The 19,930-nt window shown below is 42.4% G+C and overlaps 1 protein-coding gene across 1 annotated transcript in view; it reads right to left on the bottom strand.

Moving 5' to 3' along the window:
• The window catches only part of LOC115084998 (cadherin-9-like), a 542,803-nt gene that overhangs the window by 419,760 nt on the left and 103,113 nt on the right, over positions 1 to 19,930 (bottom strand). Inside the window, exon 2 of the mRNA XM_029590504.1 lies at positions 10,025 to 10,337. Coding sequence (XP_029446364.1) covers positions 10,025 to 10,300 — 276 coding nt within the window. The 5' untranslated portion in view covers positions 10,301 to 10,337. The remainder of the gene's footprint in view (positions 1 to 10,024; positions 10,338 to 19,930) is intronic.

The following is a 19,930-nucleotide window of genomic DNA, read 5'->3' as shown; positions in this document are numbered from 1 at the left end:
GAATCGTTTTCCGTACGGAAAATGGTGCCGGCAGGAGATCGACTGCAGGAGGTCGTTCAGCAGGGGTTCCGGACCGCCGCTGAACGATTTTAACGATTTTCACGATAGTTTACACACCCAAACGGCAACAATACGATTCCCTCCCCCTCCCAGCCGAAATCGATCATTAAGACGATCGAGGACACGATTCACATCTCTAATAGAAATAAAGGTTAAAAATATCAAAAAGAAAAACAAAAAACATAAGATGTTAACATTTAAAGATACGCATGGGCACACATGTGTGCGAGTTTGCCTGCTTGTGTCCAGAGACACGTTCATTTTATAACATACTAGGGGACCCCTGCCACGCGTTGCAGTGGCTGAGTCAGATTATTTTCCCTCCCTGCTCCTTCCCCTTGCTCATTTAGCTCAGTCACTCATCCTCTTCCCCCTTGGTCGCTCCACCCCCGCTTCCCTCCCCTGTTCCCACTCCAACTCTGTCACCTCACACTCACCTCTCCCCTCATTCTTCCTCCCCTGACAGTTACCTCCCTCCTCATTCTTCCTCCCCTCACTGTCACCTCAGTGACTCCCCACCTGGTGAGGGCTTTTTTGTAACCTTTTGGAGATGCTGCACATTTTGTGTATGTGTTTGTAATTGCCCTCCCCCTTTGCACCCCAAAGTAATTCCCACATAAACGTTGTGTTTATATAAGCCTCCCCCACCCTCCTTTCCCCCCCCCCCCCCCAGGCCGGCAAAATAGACTAACCCACAAGAGTTGCAGAATCTCGGAACTGCCTCCTGGCCTCCTCCCCCCCCCCCCGAACATGGCCGCAAGAACATCCCCACGCCCCCCCACCCCTGCAGGCCCGACGATACCTTTCAAAAATGGTAGTTAGTGGAGCGGGTGTTCGTTCCGGCATGGAAGCATTGGTGCTGGGCCCTCGAGATGTGCATATATGTGTGCATGTTATAAAATAGAGATGTGAATCGGAACCAGAATCGGTTCCGGTATCAGATTCGTGGACCATCGGGAAATTATTTTTCCCGTGGTCCAATCGTTTTTTTTTATTGGCTGCACCGAGTCGATAACCCAAAAATACAGCCGACTCTTTAAATTTAGTTTGTTAGTATCCCCCCACCCTCAGACCCCCCCAACCCCCCAAAATATTTTAAGTACTTGGTGGTCCAGTGGGGGTCCCGGGAGCGTTCTCCCATGTTCGGGCTGTCGGCTGCCAGTAAACCAAATGGCACCGATGGCCCTTTTCCCTTAGCATGTGACAGGGTATCCGTGCCATTGGCCAACCCCTGTCACATGGTAAGAGCAATGGACGGCCGGCGCCACCTTTAAAAATGGCGCGGGCCATCCAGTGCTCCTACCATGTGACAGGGGCCGACCAATGGCCCCTGTCACATGGTAAGGGCAAAGGGCCATCGGCACCATTTTGATTAGTGGCAGCCGACGGCCCGAGTGCGGAAGAATGCTCCCAGGACCCCCACTGGACCACTAGGTACTTAAAACATTTTTTTGGAGGGTTGGGGGGATACTAAAGAACTAATTTTAAAGGTTCGGGTTGTGTTTTTGGATTACTTTTAAGTGCTCTTTCTTCCCGCCCCCCCCCCCCCATAATGATAAGAAAACCCATGAAATTAATCGTGGGGTTTCCTATCGCTATCGGGGACCCTCCGATATCTGATGAGATTAAAAATATCAGATGATATTTTCAATCGTCAGATAAACGATTCACATCCCTATCATAAAATAGCCTGGATGGACGTACATGTGCGCACAATTTTAAACCGCAAAAGTGGTCAAATTTTATAAGGGAAACACACCAATGTTATTCACCATTTTTCCAGTTTGTTCGCAGTTCAGCCAGTTAAGGGATAGGACTTTCAAACTCCCCTAATTTAATAGCCACCCTTATCCCCTATTAACCCTGACCCTTAAAACCCCACTGACTAACCTAGAGTTGTTTGTTATATTACTTATATGCCATCTATAGCAGTAGTAAATAGGGATATGCTATCTTCCTGGTTCGGGGACGCCAAAACCCAAACGAATTTTTCCTGAAATTTCCCGAATTTTGTTTTGGATTAGTGTGCACTAATGGTAGTTAGTGCACGATAACTCCCATTAGTGCGTGCTAACGTAAAAATGAATTTCAAAGGCCCGAACTGTGGGAAATACAATATTTCTCACAGCGGGCCAAAAATGAAGCCTGAACCGAAAGGTTCGGGCTTTGCACATACCTAGTAGTAAAGTTAAATGATAGAGGACCCCTGGCATGCACCTGCGCGCAGAAGTATTCATTCGGACATCTCTTGGCCTTTCCCTGATATGCCCATGCCCCTCTCAGCCCATGTCCATGCTCTGCCCCTTTTTAATATCTTTTTGCTTGTGTGCTTAGCAGGAGAGATGTGCATCCATGGGTGGTTTATAAAAACTGCTTGGCACGCACTGGCCTAAATTGTGCGTATATCTCTCGGATTTGACGTGCACAGGGCTTTTAAAATTCACCTTTAAGGTGATTCTTTTTTACTGAATTGAATACATTTCTTGACTTTATTTATTTATTTATTTAGATTATTTATAGTCTGATGATCCACTAATTTCAGAGGATAACAATTCACATCCAAAGTAAAAACAACCTTGCGAAAAAAAATTTCACAAACAAAGCAAACAACAAAAGCATAAAACCATCTGGGGAGGGAGTATAAAAAAAACCTAAATAGGGAAAGCAAAGCCAAAGAAGAGAGCTTTCAAAAGCTTTCTAATGCAAATATAGTCATTTTCTAGTCTAATCATCTCTGGAAAGACATTCCAGAGTCTAGGACCTGCTATGCTAAACGTCTTGTCTCTCTATTCAGCTAAATGGGCTAGCTTGAGATGGTGCTTCTAATAATGATTTTGCTAAAGAACATAAGTGCCAAGAAGGGATATATTATTTAACTAATCCTTAAACATTAGTAGGAGTAAGATTGTGATAAACCTTAATATTGGGGGAGAAAGAGGAGTGAGACCGGAGAGACTGTCCACTAACCTTCACTCGGAGAGAGTCCCCGGGACATTATTTTAGGATGTCAGAATATCGTTTGGCCCTGAGGAGGTATCGCCAGGGCGTTCCCCCGAGTGATGTCATCGAGGAGCGTCTGCCGCTATTTAAACAAGCGGCAGACAGGACATTGTGGGAGAAAGAGGAGTGAGACCGGAGAAACTGTCCACTAACCTTCACTCGGAGAGAGTCCCCGGGACATTCTTTTGGGACTTCAGAATATCGTTAGGCCCTGAGGAGGTATCGCCAGGACATTCCCCCGAGTGACGTCATCAAGGAGCGTCTGCCGCTATTTAAACAAGCGGCAGATGGCGTGTCGTGCCTTCGGTGCTCTGCCTAAGCCGCGCGCTCCGTAAGGGGCGCGCGGCTTTGTCCGGCTTAGGCCGACGAAGGCGAGAAGGCGAGACCCCCTGGTCCTTTCTCCGGAAGCACACCCACTAGTGCCATCGCTCTCAATCTCTCTCCCCATACTAACTTTTGTTTGTTTAAACAAGGGAGCAGATAAAATACTCGCTGGTAATAATATTATATTCTTTGTTTTTCTCTTTTTCTCTCCGTTGTGAGTGGCGTTCCTGATATCAGGATGCCACACACTAAACGGAAGGGTAAGGTAAGGCAGGATGCCTTGACCCCTGCCCGCCCAGTACCCTTTCAAACCACTTTGCCAGGACTCTATCCTAAAGCAGGAAAAGAAACTCCAGAGAGTCCCGTTATAGTGTTGGGTGAGGAGCAAGCACCCACACTATTGGGAGATGTGAGCTTGAGTCCCGGGGCCCCAATAACACCTACCCCACCAAAGAGCATTGCGTTGGCCAGTGAACCAGGCTTTTTTTCTATGATGGATGGCGTCTTTGGAATCCAGCCCGATCGAGGAGGTACAAGGCATAGAGACAGCAATGCCAGAGAAGGTAAGAGGAGTTGAACCTCTTGCCGGAGAAAGGGGCCTCTGTCCCAATAGAGACTGAGAGATAACCGGTGGAAGAACTGTTCCGGTTACTGGAATGGAGAGTTCCTTTCCTCTGGATGACAAAGATACCCCTAAGACTTCTGATGTTCAGTCTTCGTCTTTGTTTGATATAGCAGAACTATCTAGAGGGGACGCTACTAATGTTACACTAGAAATGGTATGGAAAGCAGTAAATGTAATACATAAGGATATTGGGAAACTTAATTCTAATGTTAAAGATATGCAAACAGCAATATCTAATCTGAACCCTTTGGTAACAAGTAATGGGTTAGCAATAACAAAAGTTGAAGAAGATATAACTCAACTGAAACAAGTTCAGACAACTATTATACAGGGTGAAACAATGCTCTCTAGGAAAGTAGAGATGTTAGAAAACAGTATTCGTCATGTAAATTTGAGGATGGTTAATTTTCCTAAGTGTAGATTAACCTCCCCAAAAAAACAATTGGAGAATTATTTCCAGGAGGTATTATTATTACCTCCAGAGAAAATACCTATAATAATAAGTACCTATTTCATCAATTGGAAAATTGGTGAAGCAATACCAGATCAGGCAGAAACATCTCTAAATGTAACAGCATTGATAGAGATGTCTTTTAGTGCTCAAGTAGAAAGGAGGGGTACATTGTTGGTAAAATTCTCCCTTTCATCTGAAAGGGATAAAATTTTGAAATTTTTTTTGGAAAAAGGTCCTCTCTATATCTTGGCCAAAAGATATGGGTTACCCAGATGTTGCTAAAGAAACTCAGTTTAGAAGGAAAAAATGTTTGACATTAGCTAATCAGGCAAGAACTTTCGGAATTAATATAGCTGTTAGATTTCCATGTAAGACTGTAATGTATGTAGAAGGGGCAAAATACACATGGGGCGGATTTTAAGAGCCCTGCTCGCCGGTGAGCCTATTTTACATAGGCCTACCGGCACGCGCAGAGCCCCGGGACTCACGTAAGTCCCGGGGTTTTCGGAGGGGGGCGTGTCGGGGGCGGGCCCGAACCGCGCTGCGTTTTCGGGGCGTGTTGGGAGCGTTCCGGGGGCGGGTCCGGGGCGTGGCTACGGCCCAGGGTGGTCCGGGGCGTGGCCGCGCCCTCCGGACCCGCCCCCAGGTTGCGTCCCGGCACGCTAGCGGCCCGCTGGCGCGCGGGGATTTACGCCTCCCTCCGGGAGGCGTAAATCCCCCGACAAAGGTAAGGGGGGGGGCTTAGACAGGGCCGGGTGGGTGGGTTAGGTAGGGGAAGGGAGGGGAAGGTGAGGGGAGGGCAAAAGGAAGTTCCCTCCGAGGCCGCTTCGATTTCGGAGCGGCCTCGGAGGGAACGGGGGTAGGCTGCGCGGCTCGGCGCACGCCGGCTATACAGAATTCATAGCCTTGCACGCGCCGATCCAGGATTTTAGTGGATACACGCGGCTCCACGTGTATCTACTAAAATCCAGCGTACTTTTGCTGGCGCCTGATGCGCCAGCAAAAGTACGCCTATTCGCGTTTTTTGAAAATCTACCCCATACTACGAACCCGAACATCTTGAGAGATTCTTAGAGGAGTATCGTAGTCAAAGGTGGGAAGATCAATCCCAAACTCAGGCATAATTGGGAAAATTGTAAATTCTGCTAATCCCTTATTTTTCTGTTTTGATTAAAGTATTATTGATGATGTAACTTGCTTAGTATTTCTCACCAAGCACATTGGAAATAAGCATGATTATAATTTAATCTAATTGTTTAACATATGTATTATTGTAGCAATGGATCTTATTTCCTACTTATAAGTTCAATTGTATTATTGAATTATGTAATTTGAAAATTAGAAAAATAAAATAAAAAAAATAAAAAATAAAAAAACCTTAAAAATGAGGGAGAGAATTTAAACCACACTCTTCATTCTATTGGAAGCCAATGAAGACTAGCTAAGACTGGAGTTATATGATCACTAGAGGATACATCAGAGATTAAACGTGCTGCAGAATTGTGGATGTTGTAATACCTTTTAGTGAGATTGAGGTAGACCAAGGAACAAGGCATTACAATAGTCAATGGATGGGAGTATCATAGCTTGGGTAACTGTACAAAAGTTGGTGCAGTCAAGGAAAGGTTTGAGAAAGCAGAATTCTCAATTTCAAGTATGAAGACTGGACCACAGAATTAATGTGCAGACGAAGTGATAGTGACAAATCTATTATGACACCTAAATCATGAGCCTGAAGTTTAATTGGAATAACATGATTATCAAAGATAAGATTAGTAGGGTAGTTCTCATGAGGAACGTGTGATAGTAAAATAATATTGGTTTACTGATATTAAGGGCTTTCTTAGATGTCAGCCACCTCTTAATTTTCCCCATGCAAGAGCTCAGTTTTTGTAGACCCTGATCCATGGTTGAAGTAATAGGGAAATAAAACCTGAATATCATCAGGGTACAGTTTAAATGAAATATCTTGGCCTGCCAGAACTTCACAAAGTGGAACCAGAATGATTATTGGTATCATCAATAGTTGACAATATGTCAAGTAATAGTAAATATTGGGTGCCCTTATCAAAACCTTGATGGATGGTGTCAAAACTACTCAGAAGTAAAGTTTCAGTGTTATGAGAGGACTGAATTCCAAACTGAGCATTGCTGAGAAAGTGATTAGTCTCATAGTAATCTTAGAGTTGGACCAGAACTACTTTTTCCAAAATTCTAGATAGCAGGGGCAGAATTGAAAAAAGGTGTGTAGTTCTTAGGGCCTAATGGGTCCATATCAGGCATTTTTAATAAGGGCTTGATGATAGCCTCCCTTTTAACTTGTTAGCCCCTACCATTAAAATCCTGCTGACTAGCCTATTTTTTTTTGTTTGTTTGTTTGTTTGTTTGTTTTAGGACTTACATGCCATCCATAGCAAAAATAAAGTTATGCAGTAAGGGACCCCAGCACGCATTTATACACGTAAGCATTTACATGCTGGTTTCATTCATAAATTCTGAAATACCCATTCCCCACCCAGACTACACCCACATCCCGCCCCTTTTTCATAAAAAAAAAAGTTTGTGCACGTACTGGGAGTAAGACTGGTACATGGGCGCCTTTTAAAATCCATGCGGCGTGCACCAGCCCGACTTCTCCACATATCTCCCAGCTATGGAATGCATAGGGCTTTTAAAATTCACCTTTACGTCTCTCTTAAGTCCTTTTAGGTTTGTTTTGAACTATCTGATCTACAAATATCTTAATTCGATAGTTCTGAATTTTCTTTTCCGTATCCTGATGCTGCTTCTTCAGTACTAACGTTCCAGCATCCATCTAACCTGAAGCAAAAGCTAGTAAAGGAACAAGTCTGTATCAGAAACTCTGAAAGAAGAAAATGGCTCGGATCCCTGCAATATGCCACACTGCAGACTAGGCAAACATATTTCTCAGAACCCCAGAGTCACCCACTATGGGAAAGACATTCAACCCTACTCATACCCCTCTTCAACTTAGAAAATATTACGAGGGCTGCTGTATTTGCAAAACGGGTCAGAAGTTAGAGACAAGAATAAACCTGCACAGACCCCAGACTGTACATCATTAAAAACAAGATCAAGGCAACACTACCCCAGGGGAACACTGAGGACCTTTCTAAAAGAGACACAGTACAATGAGCTTTTTAGCTTTCCACCAGGAATTATGTTGTTTTCCTTTCCCAGTTTCCCCCTTCCTTCCACAACTGCAGGGTAATCTGTGGCTCCCTTGTATATTCACACATTATCCTCTGCTTTTACCTGCTCTTTTTGTCATGACCAGATGAAGGGAATGCAGCTCCTAAAAGCTAGTCAGAAAAATGTGTTGTTAGTCAAATAACAAGATTTCACTTTGCACATCCCATTATTTGTTGACCTTTATTTTTCACCCATGCCTCTCTTATACACTGGGATGCTAATCCATGCATCCACCACTCTCTCTCTCTCTGTGAAGAAATATGCTATAAAATGTAAATAGTTACAGATGAGGTTGCGAGGAAATGAATAAGACCCTTGAGAAATTTAGAAACATCTTTAAATGCTTATAAAATCAAACAATACAAACATGTTTGATGTAAAGTGGGTGGAGATCAATACTGGATATTGCTCGCAAAACAGCACTACCAGGCTAACATCTTCATACTTATATACTGGAGCATGACAGAGAATTAAATGCATCAATGGCATTGGCATCTAAGATTTTAAAATTTTAATCTACAAATCCAAACTGAGACACTGACTTTATGGGTTTGAAATACACAGGTCTTAAACATCTGAATACAATGGCATACTTTTTACTACTGGACACATCAAATAAAATATGTGTTGTTTAAATCTTTGTGGAATTAAGGGAGAAAAAGGGAAAATATTACTTAGATTTCATCTACCTAAAATGACACAAGTATAAGAAAATGAAATTGTGCTCTACATTATGTTACTGACATTTCCAGATAATCTACATAAGAAGTGTTCTGTTTCATTATAGTGCCCAATAAATCATTTTAAGACTGATAAAACCTGATATATGTCACGCTATAAAAAGAAAAGTTATATAACAAGAAAACTTTTTTTTATGAAAAAGTTTTCTTAAGCTTTCAAAAAGAATCAGGTTTATGGAGAGCAAAGCACATAAAAATAGTGTTTTAAATGATTTATTAAAATGACAGTACTAGCAAATTTCTTTGTGATTCTCACAGTAGCTCAGGGAATTGTTAAAATGTGTGTTCTCACTTTTTGCAAACTGCATTGCATTTCATTCCTGCGGGAATACTTATGTTTACAATGTTCAAGAGCTGCTATGGCTTAGTCGCTCACATCATTACCTTAGTAAATTTGGGATGCTGCTGTGCTGGTCTTTATCAGAGCAGCATGCTGACATCAGATCAATTCATGTGAAGCTTAAATATGGAATTTATTATGGCATGGAAAAATTAAGAATAATCTCTCAGAAAAGGAGAATTAAAAAATATAGGGTACAATTATAGTAAAAGGAAGACACCAAAAATGAATTCAAAACAAATGAAGCCTAATATGATAGAATAAAGAAAAGACAACCTATGAGAAACAGAAACAGGAGAAGAAACAAAAGACAGTATATTTAGAAGAAATATAATTTGCAATTTATGCAAATCAAAGGGAGCCAATTTTCAAACTGCCCACATTGGCACAAACAAACACTGCACAGACTTTTAATCTGTGACCTTTGCACCAGTTTTTCAAAGCCAAAATATTGAAGCACTTTCACTTTGGAACTTGCCAGAAAGTAGAAAGCATGCATGTTGTGTGCCTCTATTTTCTGCAGATAGATCTTTGGCAGGGAAAGTATGCACCAGGATTTCAAAATGCTAGCTACATGCATGCATTTCCTTCCCCATCTAAGCATGCAGCTGGGAGCAGCTACTCTCAATGAGGTTAAAAGCAGGCACACTGGGTCACAACAAACAGATTTCTTGCCACATTGAGGAAGGACAATTTCTGCACTGCTGCTTAACCCAGACAAGTAGTGTAGCAAACACCCCTAGCTACAATTATTGTGTATTAGTTAAGTAGTCTACTAGTGACCTAGGAATCTTGACAGGTTGTCAAACAAAGATGGTGTTTTATTGCACAAACCTCCACATAGGTCCCTACTTCAGCAGGATTTAGAAATGTTTAAGTTGCCTTCAAGAAATTTGATCCACTGGGGTGAGCCAGTGCATATTTCATTTTGGAAGCTGTATCATGTTGTAATGGAGGCTTAGAAAAAACATTTTTTCTCCATGAATATTTTGGTATATTAGTTCAGAGATTATCGGAGGCCCTTTCTTCAATACTTCCAGTAGCAATAATTCCCAGATGCAGAACCTGAAGAACCGCCAACAGGCCTGATATTCAGGTTAGTCTAAGGAAGCAAATTAAATTACAGCCTATGCATGCGCCTGTATTTTCATTATGCATATCCTGGAATCCAAGCATGTTAGATGTACTTGCGCATCTTACTTGCAAAAAGAGACATACAGGTCAAGAGATGTATTTTCAGAAAGTTATACATTTCATATACATCTTACCTTCCCAACATATTGGGTTTCTGCACCCGTGTATTCCTCCAGAAGAAAAAATTGGTTCCACATCCAGCCACGTTTGCTGCGCTGTAGCAAATTTCCTCTTTCTTCTGAAAGTCCCTTTCCCTTTTCCATGTGTAGATGTTTGCCATTCTTTTTCTGGAACAATGTCGCATAATCTATCTGGATCATACAGGTACACAGAATTAAGGCCAAAAAGCAACAAGTCCTCATTATTTGAAGATCACAATAAAGAGTGTAACTGGCCTTCACTTTCACCATTAATATTTTTCAGTGTCGTACTCTACTTTTAATTGGCCTGCAAAAAAAAAAAAAAAACAGAAAAAAATCTGGTTAGTTAAAAGTTGCTTCTCCTTCCTATTGCATATACACACACACACACACATATACAAAAAGAGAGAGAGAGGTAGAGATGGGTATGTACAAGATATTTTTTAGAATTTCTTTTAACTATTCAGGAGTCATATTATTGACTGAAATGGAGTTGATTCATACTTCTTTATACTGACCTCGCAATATTCAATAAGTGGAATGCTAATTAGATCTAAAAGCTTCCCACTTCCTCACTATAATTAGATGATCATGTTTTGTTGGGCAGCAAAACAAAAAAATGGCACCAGTTACAGACCCAGCCTACATTACTTTCAAATTGGTTTCTGGGGGAAGGAGCAACTCTATATTGCTCCTGCCCCATTTGGACTTTAGCGTCCCGAGGGGTGAAAGACATAGGGGAAGGCTGGGAGAAGGCTCAGTTTTAAAATGTCAGTGTCATTGAGATCAGGGCTGGTGCAAGGGCCTGTAGCGCCCAAGTCAGACCAAAGTCATTATGCCCGCCACAACCCACCCTGTGTTGAATGTGCCCCTCTGACTCTGGTAGATTTTTTTATATAGCGTTTAGATATATAGCATTATGGTCGCCCTCTTACAGTGCTCTCTTGCTCTCTCTCTCTTTCTGCACAAACCTAGTGAGTTCTCCATGACTTTCACTCCTCCTTTCACATTTTGAAAATGGAGCCCTCGAGTGCCATGGTGGTGCCATGACCACTGACACCACCTTAGACGACTTCCTAGTCCTGCCTAATGTTCGCACCAGCCATAACCGAGTTTGGGATCCATGGGAGGAGAGGCAACCCAGTGAGTTTTCTTTTTTTTTTTTTCATTTTTCCTGTTCCTTGTGGTGTTTATTTTGTCTCAAATAAACAAAAGGAACAGAAAAAAAAAAAATCAAACAAATGAAAAAACCCTTGCAAAAAAAAAAAAAGACAATATTTTTTTTGGTGCACACCCCTACTTTTAAGAAAGATGGTCCCCTTTTTTTCTCTACAATAACTGCTTGATTTTAAAAGCCGTACATGCCAAAGCTGGGAGACACGCATGTGACACAGCACTTGGTATGTGCCATGCAGATTTTAAAACCCATCAGATAGGTGCATAATGGGGTAAATTTTAAAAGCTACGCGTGGGCGTCCATTTGCGCGGGCTACCTGGTGTGCACACATGGATGCCCAATTATATAACATGCGCGCGCAGGTGCACGCATGTTATAAAATCAGGAGTCGGCACGCGCAAGGGGCTGCACACTAGTGCATCTTGCGCGCGCCAATGCTCATGGCCTTCACCCATTCCCTCCCAGGCCGCTCCAATTTAAGAGTGGCCTGCGAGGGAACGTCCCTTCCCCCTACTCTATACTTCCTACCCCTTCCCCTAACCTTCCCAACCCTTAGCCCTATTCTAACCCCCCCCCCCCGACCTTTATCTTATCTCTTGCGCCTGCTGCCATGCAATCCTCCGACACAGAGGCCTCTGGCCCCACCCCCTCCCCACCACTTTTTCGAAGCCCCAGGACTTAGACGCATCCTGGGGCTTTACGTGCGTCGCCGGGCCTTTATAAAATAGGCTTGGTACTCTGTCGGATAATAGAAAGACTAGGGGGCACTTCATGAAGTTAGCATGTGGCACATTTAAAACTAATCGGAGAAAGTTCTTTTTTACTCAACACACAATTAAACTCTGGAATTTGTTGCCAGAGGATGTGGTTAGTGCAGTTAATATAGCTGTGTTTAAAAAAAGGATTGGATAAGTTCTTGGAGGAGAAGTCCATTACCTGCTATTAATTAAGTTGACTCAGAAAATAGCCACTGCTATTACTAGCAACGGTAACATGGAATAGACTTTGTTTTTTGGTACTTGCCAGATTCTTATGGCCTGGATTGGCCACTGTTGGAAACAGGATGCTGGGCTTGATGGACCATTGGTCTGACCCAGTATGGCATGTTCTTATGTTCTTATCCTGAGCTTGACTTCTCCTTTCCTATGTTTATACTTCCCTTTCCCCTTTTTGCTTGACACCACAGCCAGCATGCTTTCCCTTGGTTCCTGCCCCAAGACCCAACTTATCATCTGCAGATATTGGCATCTGCAATATTGTGGGCATCTGCTGTGCTGACATGTCTGGCTGTGGGGGAGTCCTCGATTAAAGGGTTGTAATCTGCTCCTGCAGTTGTGAATCCTGGATAATCAAATGTTCTTATTCATGCTCAGTGGAAGCTGTTGTGCTCCATAAAATCTTGTCTTTCTAGTGCTAACTGCTCCCCCTGGCTATACTCTGACAGATATAGAAATGTTCAACACCTATAGGAGGATACTGTGGCCACTGAGGCTGCATTTTTGTATGAGCTCAAGCTTAGGAACTACTAACTGTAGAACTATTTGCCCGGTACCTCTTCCCATAAGGCAGTTGCTAGGCCGGTACTAACCTTTGGAAGAAGACAACCCTTTCCCCTTATATTGCAGAAAAGCAGCATGAGCCTCAGGTGACCACAGAATCTCAACATCTATACTCCAATGAAGCAACTGTCAGTCTCAGCCTCTTCTACTGCCCCTACCTCTGCAATGCCTAGGAGCAATCCCTCTGTGAGCCTATCACGCCTCCCCTGCCTGAGCTCCTACCATGCAGGATCCTTTCCCTCAAGCTCTGCTCTCATCTCATTCTCTCTTAGGATTCTCTCTTTGACGTGGGATTGGGAAACCGGGCCCATCTCTACCTCCTTGTCAATGGCTCCTAGACCCAGTCAGCATGCCATTCTCAGTAGTAACACAAGTTGCTTTGGTGACACATTCCTGCACTGACCTGATATGCTCACATAGTCTATGGCACCATTGGCCACAGCAAAGATCTGACGGCATGCAGCAGGTCAATGCCTTAGGAGAAGTCTGATGGGGCATTCTGCTTGGCTTGAAATCCTCTCTCCCATTAGTCATACCATGTGAACTGTATCTGCCAAAGAAATTGAACTAGTCTTCTCACTTTTTTTTTTAATAGGTTGCTCTCGAGCAAAACTGGATGCTCAAAACAAAAAGCCCAGCATGTCCACATTTCCCAGAACACGGGTCGTTTCAGAGTTCCACATTTTTTTGGCTTTTATTTCCCTTGGCAAGGAACAATGATCAGTGAGTTCTGGTATGAGAGGCAAAAGAAAGAAGCAGAAGTCCCGCCTAGTTGCCACTTTATTCCCCTCGTGTCTCCCCACTCCATGCACGGCTGATGGGCAAATAAAGTAAATGAACCCTTGTGATGGGGAGGGGGGCATTTCTGAGTGAGGGCAGGAGAACCCAGTCTACCAAGCTGGCTGTCGGGTCCAGTGGCACTCTGCCCCTTCTCCTTCAACCTGAGAGCAGGCAAGCAGAGTCAATGGCTGCTGAGTACTGCAACTCCTCTTTCCTGGCAATCCCTCCTTCTCCAACCTGGAAGCAGGTAAGGATTCTTGGTCCCTTGTGGCCTAACCTCCATGCATAATTTCTGCTGGAGCTGATGGGAAGGACTGTGCAATATTATTTTTATGCTTCAAGAGATATACTTTGTCATCTGATACAGATTCAGAATATGAATTTATGAAAGAACAAGTAATCTTGTAGTTCAGTAATATCATACCCCTCTCATCCTGTTGAGTTAGAGAAAGTTTGAATCTAATCTTACTTGCACAAAGTATATTTTACTAATATTCTAACATCAACAGGACTGATAGATTCTGTCAGCATATTGTGTCCAGTTCTGCTTAGAATTATAACAACTGTAATAGCCTCCTTCTCAAGATTTTATGGATTTGATATATAAACCTTTTTCCCATAGACACAAAATGAAAGAAACAATATATTTTTATCATTCCAAAATTAGAAATGCAGAAATTGAATATTCAAAATATAGCTCAATTTATTTATTTATTTCACATATTAATAGTCCACAATTTGCAGACCATCAATGTGGATTACAACCAAATACACAATAAAAATTACAGTACAATAAAACACAATAAAATACATAACCAGATAAAACAAAATATAACAAATATTAATTAAAAATCTTCAGAGAACAAATAGATTTTTAATGATTTATTGACTATAAATATGAAAATTCTAGCCAACTTCTGATGTTAAAAGTAATCAATGGGGATAAAAAGATTGATGTGGATAGATGTGGATAGAATCAGCTTTTAACAGCAGACACCTTTAAAAATATCCCGTCTTTGCTTCAGCAACTTTTGCCAGTACCTGAACTAAACATGGACAGGGCTGAAGGTATAGTGAAGGTGGGTCAACAAAGTTAGCTGGATAGCATCATATTGAGCTATATCAGGCTAAGGGCCTCATTTACAAAGCATTTTTCCCATAGATGTTGAATGGGAGAAAAAGCTTACTAAATTAGGCCCTATATTTGGGCACAAAAATTAGTCTACAGAAATAACAGCTAAATTTATCCATATAAATTTAATTGTATTCCCTATACCATGTTAATAGTTAGTTAGGTTACGACCCTTGTTATTTGTAAACCGACATGATATGATCTGCCGGTATAAAAAAGCACTAAATAAAATAAAGTTGTCCAAGTAATTTAGTCTAGATATTCAGTTGAAAACTTATCTGGATAAGTTCTGCTGAATATCCGGGTAATGTTATCTAGGTCACTTTACCTGGGTGACTTACCCATTTGTTGGTTAATTGAATATGAATTAGGGATATATATGTGTTTCAAATGAATGCCAAAATGTGATCAATTAGACCATTTTCGATTAGTTACAAATTAATTTTTTGGAAATATTTATATATTTTAAAATAAAAATGGACCTTTGGAGGTGCCATGCCTTGGCCTCGTCCTGTTGATAGGCCTAGGCCTGATACTGGGGCCCAGATCCTGACACTGAGGCCAAAGCCCAAAGTGGGCCAGGATTTAGTTCTGATGCCAGTCCTATCACAGAGGCCCGGGCCTAAGTCTAGACCTCATACTGGGGCCTAGCCCAAGACCAGGTCCCATGGCTGAGGCACAGGTCTAATTTTTATCCCCCTGTTCCCCCTCCCCCTGTTTTTTGTATTTTCCAGCCTTAGTTACAATGTAAGCCGGTATGATGCTCTACACTAATATTGGTATATAAAAGTTTTAAATAAATAAAATAAATAAATAAAAATAATTTCAGGCTCTGGACCAGGACTATTGCCGAGGCTTGGGCCTGGGCCTAGGCCAAGTCTAGGTCCAATGCCAGGGTGCAGTCAGACGCCCAGGCTCAACACCAAGGCCTGGACTGAGGCCAGGTACTGTTGCTGAGGCTGGACCTAGGTCAGGCCAGACACCAAGGCTCAGCCTGATATTGTGGCCTGTCACTGAGGCCCAGGTCTATGCCTAGGACTTATACTAAGCAGCAGCCCAAGGCCAGGTTCCATTGCTGAGACCTAGTCACAAACCTGACTCATGGGCCTAGATGCTCGGACCTGCCTTGAGTCCCATCAATGAGGCCAGGATCTAGGACTAGGCCCAAAACTGGGTCCCAGCCTGAGGTCAGGTCCTACTGCCAACTCCCAGTCCTTGGACCAGGCCCAGTGCTGGTGCTGACCAAAGGCCAGGTCCCATCACCAAGACCTGGGACTAGGCCTAGGTCCAATAGTGAGGCCTGGCCCAAAGCTGAGTTCTATCACCAAGGTCCATGGCCTAGGTCCAACCCTGAGACCTGGTCCCATTGTCAAGGCCTATTCCTGGGCCTGACACTGAAGCGTGGGCCTAGATCTAGGCTTGCCACCATGGCCCAGTCTGAGTCATGGCTTGTCACTGAGGCTCAGGCCTGGGCCTGGAGTTTCAGGACCAGGTCTTCTGCCATTTTCTTTCTTTTTTCATTGATGAAGTGACACAATTCATAAGAAGGGCATGCCATAATGACAGCATTGAAACATCTTCCTCCCAATTAGATAATGGCTATTTTGATGAACACCTTTTGAAATTTAAGACCATACATCAAAATGGTGCTATCTATTCAGGAGGAAGGTCCTGCAGTAACATCAATGAGAAGTGTCCTTTGGGTGGATGGTGTCATTTTCATTGAAAAATTAAGACAGAAGATGGCAGAAGGCCTAGCCCTGGGCCTCCAGTCTATTGGACTTCAGTGATGAAACATGGATTGAGGCCAGGCTCTGTTGTTGGGCCTCAGCCTAGGCCAGTGCCTTGGGACAGACCTTGACCTCAGTTCGGGCTGAGCGTTGGGTGTAGGTATAGGCCCGGGCCTTGACTAAGGACATGGCTTCTTCCTGGGCCCAAGCATCAGGCCTAGGCTTATGCCTGGGCTCCAGCAATAGGATCCAGCCGCAGGCCAGCCCCAGCATTTGGCCTAGGCCAGGGTCTTAGTGACACTCCTTAACCTCAGGCCAGGCCCTAGCACTGGACCTAGGTATAGGCCTTGGCCTCAGCAATGATACACAGCCTCTGTCCAGGGCCCAGCATTTGCCTTAGGTCTATGCCTGGACCTCAGCAACAGGACCCAGTCTTAGTCTGGGCCCCTGTGTTGGATCTTGGCCTTGATGTCAGAACCTGGCTTTAGGCTGGGCCCCAGCATCATGCTTAGGCCTAGGAGTGGGCTTCAGCAACAGTGCCTAGCCCTGGCTCATTTTTTTCTTTTAAAGTGAAATCAATGGAGCCTATGGATTACTTTCCCCTTTGACTACATTGGAAAACAAAAATATGAATGGAAGAAACTTTTTTTTTTTCTTTTGAGATGGACCTGACCAATGATTTTCAAAATGAATAAACTGAAAACAATTTTTTTGATTCTGCACATTCCTAATACCACCTTATGGATTGTAATATATGTCTGTATATAGAAATAGAGAGCGAAAAATTATCAACAGATAAGGGACACAAAACTCATTGAGTCTGCCCATTCCTGAATCATAGTAACATAATAGCATACTAAATGTTAGTAGATAAAGACCAAAATAGACCAGTCTAAATAGCAAGGAGTTCAGAGTTGTAATTGGCACTCTGTGCAAGTTACTCTTAAGGTAAGGAGGCCCCCTCTAAGCCATAAAATAAGGTGACAGCCTGACCTCTCCCTCCCAACTTTATTTATTCATTTCTTCTTAATGGTTCACAGAGGTCCTGCCCTGACCATAGAAGCACAAGAGCAGACTGTTCCTGCCCTACTGACATCTATGATGCTACCATTAATCATTAGAGATTACAATCCTAAACAAAGGGCTGGGGGTAACCTGCACAGAGCAGCCTTTACAACCCAAAATGACAATGTGACAACATAAGAAGGTGGGGAAGGAACATGGGGGAAGGGGGAGTGGATGCTAGGTTTCATATGGGAATTTGTGTGTGCATCTGGTTGAGGTGGATGAGTCGCTGCTGGGCAGATTAGATGCACCATTTTCTTTTCTTTATTTTTCTGCTGCCATTTACTTTGTTGCTAAATTAATTTACAAGTTTGAGAAGGACAGCATTCTCAGAAGAATGGATTTTTAGACCTGATTTTATTAAAGATCTTATTTCTAAGCTTCCTAGTGTTATTGTTGATTAATTCATCAACTCAAAGCAGAATCTTTGTGAAATCTCATAGTCATGCTAAATTACAAATTGGCCTGTCAGAGAAGAAGAGTTTGTGGTGAGCTTTGTCTAATAAATCAATTGAGCATATTTTGAAAGAAACAGGATATAAAATATTATACAGCGCATACATCTGTGTGCCAAAGTAAAGACATCCTGGTCAAAATGTATGTTTTAAATGAATCTCTAAGTGAACAGAAGTTAACACAATCTCAACATGGTACAAAGTTAAATTTGATATTTTTCTGCAATGTTTAATGTAACGTTTACTGTTTATTTGCTGATTTTAACAGGTTGAAAATAATGTTAAGTGAACATGGAATGGGCAAAAGTTTGGAAATCCTTCCACTTGATTCATTACTACTTTTTTTTTGTTTTAGTTGTTAATAAGGCCTAAAATGCTGATTGGCTCATTGGTCAGGTGAAGACAATTCCTCAGTTTAACAAATATTCTGTTAGTGTTCTGTGTGCTATAAACAGTCATTGACTCCTCTAAGCAGCTCTATGAGCATTTGAAAATGAAGATAATTTACTCTTATAAAGCAGGGGAAGGTTTTAAAAAGCTCTCAAAATGCTTCCAGCTACAAATTTAAACTTTCAGAAGCATTGTTAAGGTCAGGGCAAGATCTTGAAAACCAAAAAAAAAATAAAAAATCTCAAGATCTGCAAAGCAGAATCCGCAGATCCCTGCAAATGACTTGCTGAAAATTGTAGCTGCCACTGGAGTATTTATTCAGAGGTGCACAGGACAGTGTTGCTTACACAGCGATGCTCTGTCTGCATGGGAAAGTTGCTAAAAGAAAACATTTTCTACAACCTGATCACAAAAATCATCATCTAAAGTATGCAAAACAAAACCTAGATGAGCCTGAAACCTTTTTGCAATAAAGTGCTTTGGAAGGATGAAGCTAAAATTGGACTGTTTGGCCACAGCCACACAAGATACATTTGCAGAAAAAGAGGTGAAGTGTTTGAAGAAAAGAATAATTTTGCCAGCTCTTAAGCATGGTGGTGGAACTTACTATGCTCTGAGGTTGGGTGACAGCTAGTAGCACCGGAAATATTGTGCGGGGAAAAAGGAAGAATGGATTCCTTTCACCTGCACAGCATGAATACAGCTATGATGTTCAATAAGATGCACACGCACAGCTCTCTGAGGGTGCCCGACATTTATCAGGTTACGTAGACATTGAACAAGGTACATAACATGGGAGGTATAGCACGGGAGGTGCTACTTGTCCTGTAACTGGAAGTATCCTTTCAGATCCTTGCAGTGCTGTAGCACAAAAGTAGCCAAGTGCCACATGGCTTGTGTAGCAAAGTTTTTCTAGGTTGAACCAGGTCAGGGCTGGAGAGTTGAGACCTAATGACAATGTCATGTATGTTACATCCCCTGAAAAAAAAAAAAAAGCTAAATGTAGAGGAATAGACAAAGCTTGATATAAGGTTAACATGTGCCAAAGTCTGTGAATAATTGTCACTACCTCTGAAGTTTTCTTAGTGTGGTGTAACATGCAAGCTAGTGACTGTTGCTCTTTACTTTCTTTCCACCCCCTGTCCAGCCAAATTCAATGCCTTTTCTTTGTTTTGTATCCCTCCCCCCCCCCATCGCCATATACTTTACCTTCCCCCTGTTCTACACTTCATGCAGCTGATAATGCAGACTCTATCCTCGAAAGCTCATGCCTCAATAAATCTGTTAGTTTATAAGGTGCCACCTGCCTCTTTTCATTTCTGATAAGACAATAAAAGTGATCAATTGGCATTTAAAGCACACTTGCATGCAGCCTTAAGAACAGGAAAAGATATCCATCCACAGCTTGTCGTTTAATCTCACTCACTTCTGAGCAGAGCTATCGCAGCCATAACAATTTACTAATGGGCAGACATATCCTCAGCTTAGGTGGATGACAACTACTGACATTAAAAATATATATTATGGTCAGTAGATTTATGGAATAAAGTTGTATGTGGACAATACCAATGTTTAATAATTAATAGAGATGTGAATCGGAACCGGAATCTGT

This window comes from Rhinatrema bivittatum, chromosome 2 (genome assembly GCF_901001135.1).
Source record: "Rhinatrema bivittatum chromosome 2, aRhiBiv1.1, whole genome shotgun sequence".
NCBI classification, from domain to species: domain Eukaryota; kingdom Metazoa; phylum Chordata; class Amphibia; order Gymnophiona; family Rhinatrematidae; genus Rhinatrema; species Rhinatrema bivittatum.
The sequence above is the reverse complement of the archived record's forward strand: the minus strand, read 5'-3'. Positions and strand labels throughout refer to the sequence as shown.